This window comes from Amblyomma mixtum, chromosome 5 (genome assembly GCF_055824585.1).
Source record: "Amblyomma mixtum isolate Tamu chromosome 5, ASM5582458v1, whole genome shotgun sequence".
Classification (NCBI taxonomy): domain Eukaryota; kingdom Metazoa; phylum Arthropoda; class Arachnida; order Ixodida; family Ixodidae; genus Amblyomma; species Amblyomma mixtum.
This window is the reverse complement of record NC_143016.1, coordinates 59,771,641-59,789,219: the sequence shown is the minus strand read 5'-3', so window position 1 is coordinate 59,789,219 and position 17,579 is coordinate 59,771,641. Positions and strand designations below refer to the sequence as shown.

General features: G+C 44.1%; 1 protein-coding gene across 1 annotated transcript; it reads right to left on the bottom strand.

Moving 5' to 3' along the window:
* Window positions 1-1,751: 1,751 nt before the first annotated feature.
* Idi (Isopentenyl-diphosphate delta isomerase) lies at window positions 1,752-17,224 on the bottom strand. The gene is made up of 6 exons (XM_089544640.1): window positions 16,949-17,224; window positions 15,214-15,440; window positions 13,087-13,179; window positions 10,482-10,612; window positions 4,788-4,971; window positions 1,752-3,753 (listed from the first exon to the last, which is right to left on the bottom strand). Exons 1-6 carry the CDS (start codon window positions 16,966-16,968, stop codon window positions 3,605-3,607), a joined length of 804 nt encoding a protein of 267 aa, XP_089400766.1. The 5' UTR covers window positions 16,969-17,224; the 3' UTR covers window positions 1,752-3,604.
* Between the last annotated feature and the right edge of the window lie 355 nt (window positions 17,225-17,579).

Genomic DNA, 17,579 nt, shown 5'->3' with positions numbered 1-17,579 from the left:
GGTCCACAGTTATTGCCAGACACCCACACATGCGTTGGTTTACGGCTAGACTCCCGACCGACGGCTGGCATAAGTTGAGACTAGCAGTTTAAGGCTTTATTTCATGCAGATTTGAATGCAATTAGTTTCGCACTTGTGCGACAATTTGGGCACCCACAATCTTTTCCCTGAAATGCCTGAAATGGGAAGAATTGGGGATAAGAGTTAATGGAGAATACCTGAGTAATTTGCGATTCGCTGATGACATTGCCTTGCTAAGCCACTCAGGACAACAACTACAAAGCATGATCAATGAGTTAGACAGGCAGAGCAGAACAGTGGGGCTAAAAATTAACATGCAGAAAACCAAAGTAATGTTCAACAACCTAGCAAGGGAACAGCAGTTCGCAGTTGCTGGCGAGGTGCTGGAAGTAGTAAGAGAATATGCCTACTTAGGGCAGGTAGTGACTGCAGATCCGGATCATGAGAGGGAAATAACTAGAATAAGAATGGGCTGGAGCGCATATGGCAGGTTCTCTCAGCTGTGGAAAGAAAAATGATGTGGAACGTTAAGAAATCGGAAGCGGTAGGAGTGGGTGAGGGAACAAACGCGGGTTAATGATATCCTAGTTGAAATCAAGAGGAAGAAATGGGCTTGGGCAGGGCATGTAATGAGAAGGCAATATAACCGCTGGTCCTTAAGGGTAACGGAGTGGATTCGAAGAGAAGGCAAACGTAGCAGGGGACGGCAGAAAGTTAGGTGGGCGGATGAGATTAAGAAGTTTGCGGGGATACAGTGGCCGCAACTGGCAAAGGACAGGGTTAATTGGAGAGACATGGGAGAGGCCTCTGCCCTGCAGTGGGTGTAGTCAGGCTGATGATGATGAATCTTTGCCCTAGAAAGCACCGCTTCACCGAGAGTGACAGCAACACAACAACGCCAGAAGAACGCCTCAAGAGGCTCCTTATGCTGTCACATAATATGAGACGTGCAGAAGCAGTCTGTTTCTTTTCCACCATTCCTACACGTTACGATTTAGGTTCTTGAATTGTGATGAGATTGAACTTTCTGGAGATACCAGCCACGGCCTCCTACGTGCATTTAAATATATCTGGGTGGTGTGGTAAAACTTTATTCTGCGAAAGAATTCAAGGCCCACAGGCCCCCTGGGTCTCTGCATGACCCCACTCACGGTCTAAACATTCATGTGGTGTTGGTTGGTGTTGGCTAATGGCACCGTTTCGCAGAGCGGACACTTTCTGCGATTTCTGAAATTTTCCCTCAGAACTTCCCAGCAGGAAACCCGAGAGAGTAGCCCTTAAGAACACTCTGCATTAAAACCAAGTATGCGACCCTCTAAAGTTGCATACTTGTAAATCGAGTTTGACATTTTGTAGCTCTTTTATCATAATTGATGCCCACTGAGGCCAGGGACAAGCATGGAATATCCAGTATGTCCCATTATGGGAGGTTGAGTCTTGGTCTTCAGTGATCACACTTACACACAAACAACGACAGACTTGAGCGGCTTCACACATCTAAGCGCTGTGATAATCAACTTGTCCTGAATCAGAGCTCCAACTACCCACATGGAATGGATAAGTTCTAAACAGACGATGGAAACCACTCGACCAACGAACTGCACTTGTTTAACTCAAATGTCCAAACCTGGACAAGGCGCCAAGCTGGAGCTGTTTTTTGGTTGCATTAATTTTTCATACCCATGATGAAACATTTCTCTCTTAAGTACTTGGAATGAGGAGTCAAAAAGTGTAAACAACTTTTTATTTTAGCAAACATGACCAGCTAAATCATGCTTTCAGTTAATACACCACTTAAACTAGCGCACATCCACCAATTGTTGTCACTAAATAAACGAAGTTCACTTTCCAGTAATCTGCAGAGGTTTTGTGGACGCCACAAAGCCTGCAACACTTTGTTAAATGCTTCTCATCATGAGTACAGTAAAGGTTTCTTTGGTTAGAGTATATGTTAACCTATATGTTAAGTTGCTGATGCTCTTGTTCAGGCAGGTTAACCTACAAACGAGTCAATTCAAAAATAGAAACACTACTGTCATGTAAACAGTACAAGTCATGCTAACAAGCACTGGATTTCCGTCGAATGTTTCACTAACAACAAATTCAAAAGCGCCAGATGAGAAACAGCTCAGCGAGAGCTCACTGATCAGGTGAGCAATGCACTCTTGTCACAACACTGCAACTGGCAACCTGTCTGTGGGAGCATTTGATTACAATACACTGATAGCTGTAAGAGTGGGACAAGCAGTCGAGGCAGCAGGGCAAATATGTCCAGCACTGTTATGCTGAGACAGCATACATTCTACTTATGCCGATGTCACACAGACAGGACGCCAACTAATGTCTATAACAACCGAAAGAACAACCAAAATATGGTAGGCCTGTTTGTAATCTCTTTGATAACTCTGGCTGTCATATGATGTATAAGATATTCAATTGTACGTCACTGAAAGGAAAACTGATCTATTGAACGAATGCCTAAGTGTACAAAACAAAGTTTTTCAGCACATAAGTTTATCCATGTACAGTTACACTTATCGCAGTAAGTAAAAGATATGCGATACAAGCTTAATCAGTTATTCATATACAGTGTGTTGTATGTTTAATACTGTTGCAAGTATTTAAAGTTAAGCCGTAGAAGTCTGAATGCACAAAAACTTTTCTTCAACCAGTGCTTTCTTTTGTAACATTTATGGCTGTGGATGCCACTCTCCTGGAATGAGGAAGTGAAGTCCGAGGTGAATTATAATTGTGATCTGGATCCAGTAGCTACATATACATTAAAACATACTGTGCCAATCATGATTTTAATTTAAAAAAGAGCCTGCTTAAAAAGAAACGATATAGAAGAATACGACTGAAGCAAATTAAGTAAATACAATATGCTATTCTGGAAAAGAGCAGGTCTACTAAAGTTTTCCTTCCATGTGAAAATATAGGGGCTGTCTTTAGCCTGCTCCTTCTAGCATTTGCTGAAGCATGCTACAAAGCCATCACTTTTCTCCGACTTAATCATTCCAAATAAAATAGGCTTGCTACGAAAATTACAGACAGCATTCTGAAAGCCTCAGCTTCAACAACCTTTTTAAGCAGCTACGGTACGTCGGACCAACGGTTAAATAGTAGCTCAGCCTCCCTGCGCTACCAGGCCAGAAGGAAACGGGAACTAAAAAAATAAAGTATGAAAACGCTTCGAGCGTTAAGCATTACTTGTATCTGTCATGCAACAGCAATGCTTAACCAACTGCTCAACATGCACACGGCGTAAGCCTCTACATCAAAACAGAAACTACAACTGCACAATCTGTAACGTGGTTCACACACTGTTCGTGCTTCCTTCAAACTCTATAGCACATCACAGAAAAGGTCACCTCTGAGTGAATTTTTTACTGCTCACGCAATGCATGAAAACAGTAGTACTGTCCGGCCACTTGGAAAATGTCACTTACAATAAACTTTCTAAAAAAGATAAACAAGTAAAAACAGGTGCAACGGTAAAAAAAAATAACAAGTCAGTGTGAGGTATCAAAGTGGTGAAAAAAAACATTTCCCAGGGAGGGATTAATTAGGTACACACAGGCCACTAGGAAGTTTTCGCAGTCAAACGATGGATGGTTGTATGGTCCTCAAGCTTCTTGAGATCATGTAGGTTGTCCCACCAGTCAAAGAGAAAGTTTTCTACAATAAGCTTGAACCACGGAGTTAGCACTTGCCCCTGCCCTTCAAGTGAGGCTGAAGAAAAAACAAAAAGTAACAATAGCAATCACATTAGCAAACAAGTACAAAATACGTTTCAATGCAACCTCTTTGTTTGCATTTCAATGACATGATTTACTACATCACCATTTGCTTACAGTCAATTAGACCAAGAGAGCAAAGTATGACAAAGCTGTTGTCAGGATTTCATTGTAAATAAAATTACGGGGCCGCTTAGTCATCTTAAAAGGGCAACGTTGATGAAGAAGGACGCTGATGAAGAAGGACGCTGATGAAGACAACGCCATGCGAAGCACAGTGTGAGAGACTAGCAGTTAAATATGCGGAATGTTCGGCTGCGGCAATGGCGTAGTGGTCTAATGCAGTGGCCAGCGAAGCTGATCTCTTCGCGCTGCCGTGTGATTGAAATTCACTCGCGGCCATAAAGTGTGTGTGTGCGTGCGTGTGTTTGTTAATTAATTAATTACATTCTAGGCCCCCTGACACTGATCTGATGCCCTCTGCTACGCACGCCTGCCCTCTCCAGTAGCGATGTTGATACTGCCGCAGGCTCCCAGCTACTCCGGTGATCATGAATTTTGAAATTCGGCGCTATCGCGCGAGTGGCCCCTTGATGTCACATGACCCTGATGATGTCAAAACTCTTCAAAACCAATCACTGAATTTCATGACAGAGAATGCCAGGAGTCTGCCTCGATGACAGCTTAAATGCATCATATAATCTCTTCTATCTTGCTACATTCCTCATATTCTATCTTGCCACACTCCTCCTAAAGCTCAAAATCCCCAGACAGCAGATACGACGCAACACTTTACAACTTGATACTATAGTGTGTTAACACATGCTTCATACCGTTTCACAGCTTTGCTCAAATGAGCTTACCTCACTTACCAGCCGTGCAATGACCGCAAAACGTTTCTCGAATTATTCAACGTAGAATGCAATACGGATGCAACGCTATTATGTTTAAGCCCACAGGGACCTGCATACATTTTAATCCCCATCTTTACATGCAGAAGCTCAGGAATGTGCTAAACAATATGCTCACATAGGAAGGGCAGGATGTCCTTTCTAGATATGTAAAGGGACTCCTTCACTTCATTGGGGTTAGGCTTGATGGTGACATCCTTTTGCACAAAGAGGATGTAGTCGATCTCGTTTTCACCCCACGTGGAATCCGACGGAGCCTTGTACAGGATACGTGTCAGGTAGTGCATGTCCTCCACTGGCACCTTGAAGGAGAACGCAGCCCGTCATGTCAACTGCCACTAACAAGCATGAGTTTGCAAGTGCCAATGGCGGAAAGAATACTGAAAGCACAATTAGCAGAGCGGTAGAAAAAAAACAAACAGAAAACTACATTTTTCTGAGATCACACAAAGGTTGAGAAAGTGGCTTGTGCACTCTTCGAATAAACTAATGGGCGGCACAGTGTAATCAAAGCCTTTTTAACAGCATAAACACAAAACTCAAGAAGCTTCTTATACATGTTTAGTTAAAAATGCCAATATTCCAAAAGGAATCAGTTTTAGGACATTGTGGATGCATTCCAGCCATAAAGGCAGTGTAAGAGGAATGTAAACTCCAGAATAACTACCTATTCAAATATATGTGACGAAAAAAACTGCATAAAATCGGTATGTCTACATGCTCACAAAGATGTCCAGTCTATTCAAAGCAGTCAGTATATTCTTGTGCCCTCAGTAACCCTGAACAGCTGATTCCGTGGTTAAGCCAAACGCATAAATGTGCATTAGAAGGGTGTGTTTTGCAATCTTTGCATCATCAAACATTGCTATGCTAAGGCGTTTGTTGTGGTGTGGCTTCTTTATGATAGATGAAATACACAAAGCAGGTGCCTTGCCTGCCACCTAGGTCAGGTGACCTTGTGATGTGCATAAGCGCGCATGTGTGTGAAAGAAGCCAACAGTGAACGAAACCAAGGAACACAGGGGAACATTTATACACACATTTTTTTTTTATTTTCAGCGTTAAAGGGACCATGCAAAGAATTAAAACCTGCTTGTAAATGTTAGAAGTGATGCTCAGAAGCATTGACACCAAGTATGAGTCTTCGGAACTGAGCCGGCAATTTATTATGAATTTTTAAAAATCGTGTTTTTTAAAATTCGCGGGCGGCTTGGTGTCTTCGTAGGGAGCCATTTTGAAACCAAAATCGGGAAAACAGATGTCACTAGTCCCATGACGTCGGCAGGCCACCACACGCTGTCATTCGCTCGAGCCGCGGCAGCTACGACGTCACGGGCACACTTCCGGTAGCGGTGAAAATTGTCTGCTCGAGCCGCCGCGCGACCCCCTCGGGCAAGCGCGGGCCAGGGCATTGCCTTCGCGCATATGGTTTTAATTTACCTCTGCCGCCTCTTTCGCTACTGTTGTCGCTGGCGTTCAGCCGGTACAGAGTGAATGCATAGGGCTCGATGCCCATCGCGGCCGTAACAGCAAGCAATTGCGCCTCGAGGTCCGGGTCTATTCTGCTAACTCGCAAAGAAACCCGACGCGCGCCGCAATCAAAGAAAGTGCAGAAACCGGAGAGACGCTGCCGACGCACGCTGCTCCTTGGGAGTGCGACCACCGGATGTCGTAAACCGAACGTCAGCGAATGACATATTCATGGGCGGAGCCCAGTCCCGGAGCTGTTTTCTTTATTTTTTTTTATGGTGCCCCGCGTGTATGAGTTGAGAGGGGAGAGGAGGAGCGTGATATTTAATCGTCCATAACTTCGTTGTTATTGACGCTAACTCAAAAATTCTTGCGCTGGGGTGACGAGTGATGGATTGCCTATCTTTACGTAATCTCAATTAATTTATTGCATAGTCCCTTTAATCAGAGCAATATTAATAGTGTAATTAATTTATCGCTGAAAGATAACTGATTAGAAAGCCGAAGAAAAAACAACCACAAGAAGCTGGTAGGATCCGAACCCACGACCTCTGAATTTCGCGTTTGGTGCTCTATTAACTGAGCTATGGTAACGGATGTCCAATTTTCTACTTTTGGAGGTATTTACACTGTAAATAACCTAACCTTATGAGAGTTCACCAGTGCCACCCTCATCCATAGAGGCAAACATAGTACATTGCATATTACCGCGAGTGTCACATGGCACGTGATCGAAAGGTGAGGACAGAGGCTGCATGAGAATCCTCTTCTGCTACCTAAGGCATCAAGACTGCAAGAACCAAGGCCCTTGAACGTGCACACACGGACACCTGGGCAGGTTCAGGTGGGCCACCCGCCAGAAGCAGGCTTCAGACAAACGCAAAATGGCTAAATGTGGGGAGAGAGAGAGAGAGAGAAAACTTTTATTGCTCTTTCAAGAGATTCGCGGAGATGAAGACTTCTTGGTCGTCCTGCTTGGGCGCTGGCGACTTGAGTCTTCGAGCAAGGGTGGGCCCTCAGTCCAGGGCTCCACTGAGTCGTGCCGCTTCAACAGCGTGCTGTACCAAGGCCCTCTGGACCTCGAGCTCGCTGCTGGAGAGACAGCTCTCCCATTGCTCCTCACTCGGTGTTTGATAATTGTGGAATGCTATGTTTCTTTCGCACTCCCAGGTAATGTGATAGAGTGTAGGTGTACCGCCGCACCAGGGACAGTCTGATCTGAATTGCGTTGGTGACATTTTGCTGTATATGTACAGGTTAGGAAAAGTGTTCGTCTGTAGCCTACGCCATCCTACAGCCTCTTCCCTAGTCAGTGCTCTGTGTGGTGGTGGATACCTTAATTTAGTTCCCCTATAAAGTTGTAGGGTCTCTGCGTAGCCTCCCTCGCACGTGAGTAGCCGTAACTCCGGGGCGTCCGATAAGCCTGCTCGGTAAGTGAGCCCTCGAGCCAGGCTGTCCGCCCTTTCGTTTCCTGCTACGCCTGCGTGAGCTGGCACCCAGATGATATGCTGTATAGGCGTTTTTCCAGCGGAAGCTGCCGCCTCGCCGATGATCCTAAGGGCGATGCCGCTAATGTTGCCCTTCGTATAACTCTTGCATGTTTGTTTCGAGTCCGTTAGAATGTTCAGGGAGCGGCCTCTTCTATAGCCTTCGGCTACCGCCAGCGCGACGGCAATCTCTTCGGCCTCCGCTATCCCCGACACTCCCACTGAAGCGCAGGAGGTCATTTCCCCTGTACCATTGACTACCACTACAGCGGCTGTGCGCTTCTCTACGCTTGCGTACATAGAAGCGTCCGTATATAGTGTGTTTTCGGATCGGCCTAGCCTTTTGTCCATCTGCTCGGCCCTAGCCCTCCGCCTCTCCTCGTGTAAGTTGGGATCCATGTTTTTAGGCAATGGCCCTACATTGAAAGTCCTTCTGAGGTCGTCTGGTACTTCTGTGTATCTGTCAGCCAGACCACCGGTGTTCCGACCCAACCTCTTCAGGAGCGCCCTTCCTGTGGGGGAGCCTCTGAGTCTAACCAGTTGTGCACCCGTTTGAGCCTCTGCGAGCTCGTCGAAGGTGTTGCTGACTCCGAGCTGGAGCAGTTTTTCGTTTGATGCGTTCCTGGGTAGGTGCAAAGCGATCTTGTAGGCCTTCCTGAGGACACAGTCGGCCTGCTCCCTCTCCGCTTTCGTTGTAGCGTGGTAAGGCAGCGAGTACATGACCCTGCTGACGATCAAGCTGTTCACGAGTTTTAGAGTGTCTTCTTCCTTCATTCCGTATCTTCTCTGAGATACTCGGCTGATCATTCTTCCCACTTGTTCCGCGGCTCTCTTGAGCAGGGTGATGGTGTGACTGCATTTGCGGCTACTTTGCAGAATGACCACTATAAGCGCTAGCACACTAAAAAAAGGAAGAGATGAGAGAGGCAGTGTGCTTCTGTAAAAAGTGAGGTTAAAAAAAATCAGACCTACGAAAAGTAGAGATAGAGTCAGTGTACGTGCTATAGAATGCTTCAGTTCCAATATACCCATTTACAAGGAACAAAGACATGTCACCACTGTTAGTCCCAAAATAGTGAAAGGCAGTGATCGCCCCAGTGCAAGACATGGAAGCAAGATAAACTGACTACAGCAAATTCTTGACTGCTACTTCAAAGAGGCAGGCTTCTTTAAGTGCCATTAATGCAGCTCGGAACCGTCAAGACCATCACATATCGCTTAAGATGGTAAGCTAGCACTGGCTTGAAGTCGCAATGACCACAGATCATCAAATCGTCAGAAATTTGATGTAGCAGAAAACTGTCTTTATGATATGTGCAAAACGATGTTAGCATTTAATTAATAAGCAACTATACATGCTGAAAGCATACGTTAAAAGCTTTTTTTGAGATAAACTCACTGACATACTTATGTATCACACTCCAATGAAGTGCCAAGGCCACAAACTTGGAGGGGATGTGGTAAATAAAACGGCTCATCTTGTTAATTTATTTCTTATGATCCTTCAGTCATCTGTCTCGAAATTTAGAAAGTGACTTTTCCTTAATTCCGGTCATCGAAAATTGTGGAGAATTGAATTTCTGTTGGTCCTGGCACATTGTGGATTCGGCTGCTTTCTGATGATCGAGCACCGCCATCTTAATATCACCCGTGACGAGGAGAGGTCACAGCTTTCGCTGGTTGCAATGCTGTATTTCTCAGACAAAATGCAAATGAGGTGGTAAACGAGGCAAAAGGGGGAATAAACTTTAAGAGTTGATTTTCTCAGCTTCCACCTTTAGTGTGATCGTTATCACTAATACCTTTGGTATTTTGCAAAAAATAAGCGCAGAATGATACTGCTTTAATCGAATGAATCTCGAGATGTTGAGGAATGCAATAAAGCCCTCAATTTTTCTATGTAAACGTGCAATAGTTTTTCAGTTATTTTCGTAAGAAAATTTTTCACAAAAATATGCATGCTGGAGTTTAACTTTCATTTTTATGAGTACTGGGCTTCTAAAAAGAGAACTGATAGCTTTACTGCACAGAACAGCGCTTTGTGAACATGCTGGCATAAAGACTTGTGCACTTTCAGCTTAATTACTAATTGCACCGGGATGAGGTTACGAGGGTGTTTACTGTAATTATGCAGCAACTATAAAGCTAGTTAAAAAATAAAATGCAGTTCTGAAATCTCTATAACAGACTATATATTTATGCCAAATTAGGTTGCACTTCATGCATAAATAACAAAACAATTTTCATTGCCATGACCCCTTAACAAAGTGATTGAATCGCCTCAGGTCATTTGCAACACACGTAGGCCACGTGGTATAAGTTGCAAGACTCTATGAACTAAAAACAAATTGAAAAAAGAGAATACAAAACCTGATGATGGCAAACAGGTGCGTTTCCAATTCTTACTCAGCTACATACACAGAATAGTATGCTAAGCACTCAGCACACACACACAAAAAAGAAAATAGCGGTCATGACCGCAGCACAATATTGCACACAGGGGAGTGAGGCTCAGTCCCTGGCATGAAGCAAGTGTCACAAACAATTTGGCTGATGTCATGCGTAAAAACTTCCAAAACACGTCTGGTGACCTGTCCTGTTCTGCTATCACTTCCAAAGCAAAGCACAGGCTAGGGAGCTTGCAATCAAAGTTGCCAAATGCTGCTACCATTGCCCACAATTTCCCTGGTGCCTCTTTTTCGAGTGACTTTAAATGCATGCCTGCTTACCCCCCCAGTTAATGGGGAGTTTCCGTTCTCTCTGCTCTGTGAGCATGCCCAGCCAAAATGACAGTAAGCAGCAGAGTAAGCCCATCACATGCCACACAAGTAAGGAGATGGGAAGCAGGACTGCACCTCTCTGGGATCGATTCCAAGCTCAATGAACAGCCTCCGCTGTGCTGCCTTCTTCACACCCAGGGCGTTTGTCTCTTCCATCTCATCAGGAACGTGCAGGGGGTGGCTGCAGCAGGTGTTGGTGAAGCGGCCTGCACGCATGGCAACAATTAAGGTCACTACGCAGTCTGGGCTTCACCTCCACTCACAAATTAAGCTCTGTCGCTCACCAATGCTTTCAACAATCTCTGTTAGAAAATGGCACCCAAGTGCTTACAATCAAATGTGGTTCGTGTTTCTAGCAGTGAAAAGCACAAACTACCGGAAGCAAATTATTTTCTTGTACTTCCCCTCATGCGTATTTCTCTCCAGTCAAACAACTATATATACAGCTCACAAATGACTACTTTATTCTAATCAATGCAATCCTTCCTATTGGTATCTCAGCGTAGCATCTCTGCAGGCTCCCAAGTCAGGATGTGGCTGCATCAAGCTTGTAGCTCTACTCAGGTCACAGCCAGGTTGCCACACTTGTTGTCTCTTAACATAGGACTACTAAGACTTACACAATGTGGAATTTACTTGAACGGCTTCATAATGCATGCCGCTCCTGAATATTTTTTCAAAGTCTTATCAAACTCAGCCTAGTACCTGATTACCTTAATTCCTTCGACGGGTTTAGCACTCACCGTGATAAAAATCAAACTGCACCAAATTGACCACTCAGTGTGCTAGGCAAAAAGCATGGACATTTTTAGCAAATCTGTTTCAATATATGAGCTCATAGTTTTGTCACAAAAAAGAATAGGTCACAAATACCAAAACAATGCTTTTTAAAGTTCTTTCTCAAGTCGATTCAAGGAACTGACCACTGAATAGGGTGACAAAGTGTTACAAATCTCTCTTTAATTGATGCTGAACTTTCACGACACCCATACCATACAATGTAACAAGCAGACGCTTGTTTTCAGCTTTTAAATTACAAAATTCAGCGCAATGAAAAAAATGGCCAGGATCGTATTTTTAGCATAGGAAAACTTTGGGATTTCATTGCGCTCTATGCTACACAACTGCTTAAATGCTAACATAAATGTTTTTTCCTAATCCATTAGTTTTACACGCGCTTCAGGATACCGATACCATATGATGTGACAAGCAGACGCTTGTTTTCAGCTTTTAAATTACAAAATTCAGCGCAATGGAAAAAATGGCCAGGATCGTATTTTTAGCATAGGAAAACTTTGGGATTTCATTGCGCTGTATGCTACACAACTGCTTAAATGCTAACATAAATGTTTTTTCCTAATCCATTAGTTTTACACGCGCTTCAGGATACCGATACCATATGATGTGACAAGCAGACGCTTGTTTTCAGCTTTTAAATTACAAAATTCAGCGCAATGAAAAAAATGGCCAGGATCGTATTTTTAGCATAGGAAAACTTTGGGATTTCATTGCACTCTATGCTACACAACTGCTTAAATGCTAACATAAATGTTTTTTCCTAATCCATTAGTTTTACACGCGCTTCAGGATACCGATACCATATGATGTGACAAGCAGACGCTTGTTTTCAGCTTTTAAATTACAAAATTCAGCGCAATGAAAAAAATGGCCAGGATCGTATTTTTAGCATAGGAAAACTTTGGGATTTCATTGCGCTCTATGCTACACAACTGCTTAAACGCTAAACACGCGCTGGATCTCAATTAAGGATAACATCTTACGATCCACTTTCTCAATGCAAGATTTTGTCAACGCATTTCAGTGGTTTCTGTGGTGAAAAAGAAATAAAGATGTGCTTAAAAAATATCTTCAGGCATAACGAACTGGTAGTAGTACCACCTTTCAAAACTGTTATATGAGACATGAAACGTTGGGCAACCTTTCTTTGTTAGCATTATTCTTTTTCCCAAATGATTAAAAGATTTCTTGAGGCACTAACGACGCAATACTCCTGCTCATTTGCAGATGGATTAAAAGAAGATGCCACTGCCAAATCGTGCTTCAAGTAAGACTGGCCATTAAGTACGTACAATAAAGCAGTGTCTTAACTGCATAGTAACACGGCTACATAGACGCAGAAAAAAGGCAAACACGAGGCTGACTTTCACCAGGAGAAAGCACTTGACCAGGTAGACTGGTTTATCAGAAGCCTGTTCCCAAACCAAAGCTGTTGCTTTCTGCTCGTTTTAATCATTCACAAATAGAAATGCGCCAAAATAAAACATTCGACAGAGGTCTGTCCAGAGGCCTTGGTTGGATATTTTCACCTTCAGAGGTATGCTGCATTGAGCCTCCAAATTCACTTTGCTTACCATGGGTTCTTCAACGTGCACCAAATTTTTAACACACAGGGGCCCTTGTAGTCTACCCCTATCAAAATGTGGCTAACCCAGCTGGATACTGAGCCTGTGGCTTGCATGTAGTAGCATGACGATGACGGCTACTAAGCCACTGCAGCGCAAACTAAATGCGCAATGTTGCTGCAATCTTCTCTGAAGGGAACGTACAATAAAGCGTGTGTTAGGCGCTGTGGTGGCTGAGCGATTTGGACAGAGCTCTTCTCAGCCATTTGTAGAGAACAGTTCCTAGCACTGTAGCACAGTTTTGTACGTGAACTTACCTGGAAATGTGATTTTTGCATCGGACCGCTGCTGCAGTAGAAACTCATTCTTGGAGTTGAAAAGAAATACGCTGAATGCTCTGTGCAGAAGGCCTGTAGTAAAGGAATGAAAGAATTCACTGTCAAGAGCAAGTCAACATAACTGCTAACAGTATGGAAAACAAGAGAAGTAAAGTAACACTATGGTAACGGACTGTGGGGTTTAACATCCCAAAGATACACATGGCCTGTGGGAAAGCAGCTAATTCTGACCAACTGAGGTTCTTCAACACCCACAGACATTGGACAGAGGTGTTTTTGCATTTTGCGCTCATTTAAATGTGGCTCCACGGCTGGAATTTGATCTCGCGGCCTTGGGCTCAACAGCTGGACACTATAGCCATTGAGCCATTGCGACAGGTGGCAAAAAAAAAAAAGAGTAAAAGAAACAAGACTTCAGTTGCAATTAAAGTTACAATGCAGAAAAATCGAGTAGGCTGATAACACAAAGCATAACGTCAGAGTATTGATATGTTTTGCCATGCTCGTAGCGTGTCCCACCAGGCATCGGATCCAGGATCACCGCCGCATTGCCGAAGGAGGAAGGAAACGTGGGCCGGAGACGGGGAGTAGGGGAAGTGAAGGAAAAACTGTATTTACATGGTTACATGATTAATTACATTATTTACATAGAGCGGGACTGAGAATGGCTCTCAGTGGAAGGGGAACGTCTTCGTCAACCGTAGTCGACTGGAGCTAGCAGGCTTTTCTCGACCACACTCACGGCCGAGTTAAATATCATTCGGTTTCCCCAGATCCCTGGCTGGGGAATAATGGTCGACGAGCACTGTCCAATCGGATGGACCGAAGGGGACGTTCTTGTTACCACCCACGGCTGGGCAGGTGCGGGCTTTTCCACTCTCCCGCAGCTGGGTCGATGAGAGGGGGAGATGCTGACTCATCCAGCCCTGCGGGAAAGGAATCTCCCGAAGTCTTCCAGCAGGTGAATGAACTTGCTTCCCCGCCGATTGCCCGGAACGCGAGTCGGGGACACAGAATTCTTCAATTATCCGCCAGCGTGACCGGCGCCGGCATGTCGCCTCTGCTGTGGTCGCTCGGACAATACCTCCGGCGCGTCCCCGGCCTTCACCGCTATAGTGGTCACCTCCGCTCAAGGAATTTCGCTGTGGTTACTGCTGACAATGGCCCTAGACATTCCTGCTACACTAATCCGCTGAGGCTCGGAGGGGCATTCCAAGCATCCCACTTCCCACCGCCGTCGCGGGGTTGTCGGCCTCGATGAAGGTTCACGGTAGCTGCTTGATCGGGCCCACGTGGTCCGAAGTACGGTCACAACAGTATCTAACAAAGGTATCAACACAGTTTCACAAACATATGCACTGTACTGCAAATCGCCTTTTGAGTGGGAAGAGGATTTAAGGCTTGAAGAATAACGAGTTGCTCGGAATTCTTAAAGCAAATTTCATGGCGCACTAACCCTTGGTTCAGAAGAGGGCGAGTACACCAAGTGGCTTTTGCATGTTGTAATATGCAGTTGAACCAACCAACAGAACGAGGTCACAAAAATAGACAGCTTTGCCAATTTACATGTTATAACTGGTTCTATCCATAAAACATATGAAAATCCATTGCAATCTAATAAAACAATCCATGCTTTTATTACTGCCTTGGCTACCAAGAGGCAACTGGTAGTATTGCATGAATAAAATAAATTTTAAAAATCCTAGGCTAGCCGTTATAGCAGGAATAGTTATGACAGAAGAGAGACTACATATTTATTTCGGCGTACCTCATTTTTGCAAGTGTATTCCTCATGCACACAACACATAGGCCATGCCTACTTCGGTTTGCTTATTGCTTATTTTTAATAAATAATTCTCTGATTCGCTTTTCTTCTGTGAGGGCACTACTTCCGAAACACTTAAGACATCACAATAAGTAGTACAGTCTTTTTTTGCTGTTTTCTTCATCTGCGTGGCTTTGATTTGCATTAGCTTTGCAAGAAACACATAGGTACATACACCCTGTTGGAAGTGAATTACGCCGAAAGAATTAATTTTCATAGCTTACATATCAGTGTGAACTCAACGTACACATGCAAACAAAAATTCAAAAGAGCCTTCTTACCTTTGTTAATGTTCTCCATAAGGTGGCAGTCCTTCTTGCTGCATGACCCAAGTGCACGGTCCTGCTCATCGACTAGAATGCACTGCTCTTCCAACAGCTGAACTTGTGTGGCATCAAACTGCTCCAAGTTGACTGCTTTGCTGGCAGGCTTGGTGGTGGCAAGACGTGCAGAATTTAGCGCAGCCATGCCCTTCTTCAGAAGGCCTCCCTGAGGTAGTATAGCCTTCCTGCAAGAGAAGAGTGCAAGTACACGCGACATATCCAAGGGCGAACTACGTGTACAACAGTGATAGATCCAACTCGAAAAATGAGCAGCTGGCCTATCCAGTCACTTAAATCTTTCCTTCCGTTTCCTCTTTCTTTTTTTTTGCGTGTGCGAATGCAGCTGTTTGTGTCGTTTCATGAACCAACATATTACACCTGCCCAACAATGTATTTCCCTGCAGTCGACTAGAAAGCAATCAAATACGTGCTCTGGCATACACTATGCTTTTCACTTCTTTTCATTAGTATGTTCTTATGAAAGTGACATGGGCCGCATGCTTGATACTAGCAATGTCATACATTCAAGGGACAGGATCACATGACGTCTAATAAAATAAGTTGGAAGAATAACAGCAGGCCAGATGCTCTGCTAAAAGATAACGAAACAGCCTCACCAACTCCCCGAGAGCACACGCACTCAGCTGGCAGCAGCAAAAACCATGCTGCACTGTGAGCACAATACGTATGCAGACCAGTTTACCGTACCACGAGATTAACATGGGAGCCAGACAGCAATTTTTGACGTTGCTGTTCGTGCTTAATATTTCCATTAAAATGCACAGTCCATCCTTGTTAATTTTAAAAAATAAATTAACATACAATGAATGAGTGCACATACACTAACTTTCAAGAAACTTACTCCGCTATGGATATTTTGTGAATCGAATCCTGTGGCTAGTTTCGAGCGTCTGAAACTGGTCCTTTGCCATCCCACCTACCGGCAGCAAGTGAACAACGAGAAGGAGCCGCAAAATGCTCCCAACAAAAGAGCCCGCCAGTTGAGGTCACAAACTTTCCTCCTGCGACAACTTTTCCTCTTGCTGCAGTTCGACACATCGTCGTCGAAGACAAGCAGACATTTGTTTGACGTTGGAAGAGAAAGCTTTCCTGAGAGCCGAGGAACTTCCTTGTCAGACGATTATTAATGGAACACGGAATGCCTCACAAGCGAAGGGTGGAACATTGCGAACACTGTAACTCTCTGCAGTGAAAACATAAAAGAAACATGCGGCGACTTCCCTACGACGATGCTTTCAAAACGTGATTACATGCATATGGATCGTGCAGTGTAAAATAAACAACAACAACAAAAATCGAACACGCGTGAGCCACGGTGCGGTGCGTCGAACGCAGCCGCTCTAGTATATTGCTGTGAAAACTTTTTTGCATATAATTTCCCCGCTAAAATACCTTCCAACCCCCGAACACGCCTCCAGCTGTGGGAGCCGATCGTCCGATTTCGGCCGTTCGCATTTTTTATTCATGCTTTACAATGCGTAGGAAAGTAACTATCCATCCACCTCGTTATTAAAACTTCGGACTGCTGGTTACTCCTCTCCCGCGGGGTGACTGACGTTTAATGTTGAAACAAATGTCACTAAATTAAGCTGTCCAACCAGTGACTGCAGTTTTTCTTTCTCTCTATCGGGGAAGCAATTACAATTCAATCTTCACAGACATGTCTACCTACCTCACTATATTTCGGATCATGCTGACGTTCGCAGTTGCAGCTGGTGCTTGGGAGACAGAAAAAAAAATATATATATTCACGGTAATTGTTTACATTCTTGGAACACAAACTCTGCACGCTACAACCTCAGGTTCGACGACCACACGCAGCAGGGAAACTTGTGCAACGCGAAACTCACGAACGAAAGGCACATCGGCTACATCGGCACAGGACAAGCGCACGAGCAGAAACGAGCACAAGGGGAAAAATAAAAAAAAAACTGCTGGATAAATTACACGTGCTTCCGCATCTCAGAACAGTTACGCTGTTTCTGCGATAAAAAGAAATCAACTCAAAAATTAGATAGAAAGGTATTGTATATAAGCCCAAATCAAGAAAATAAATAATTATCAATTATTAGAAAGAAAGTGCGCCCTGAAGCAGCTGCATAACGCACCAATAAACAAGGGTCCGAAGTAAGATGTACTGCAGCGTCACCTACCGTTGATTGCAGGTAGCATTATAATCTGCTCTTGTTATGATTGCTAACGTTTGTAACCACTAGCACGAAGACATTCATGTAAGCGTTTATATACTTAACCAGAAAATTTACACACTTTCAGCATGTTTTTGGTATTCTTTTTACATCCAC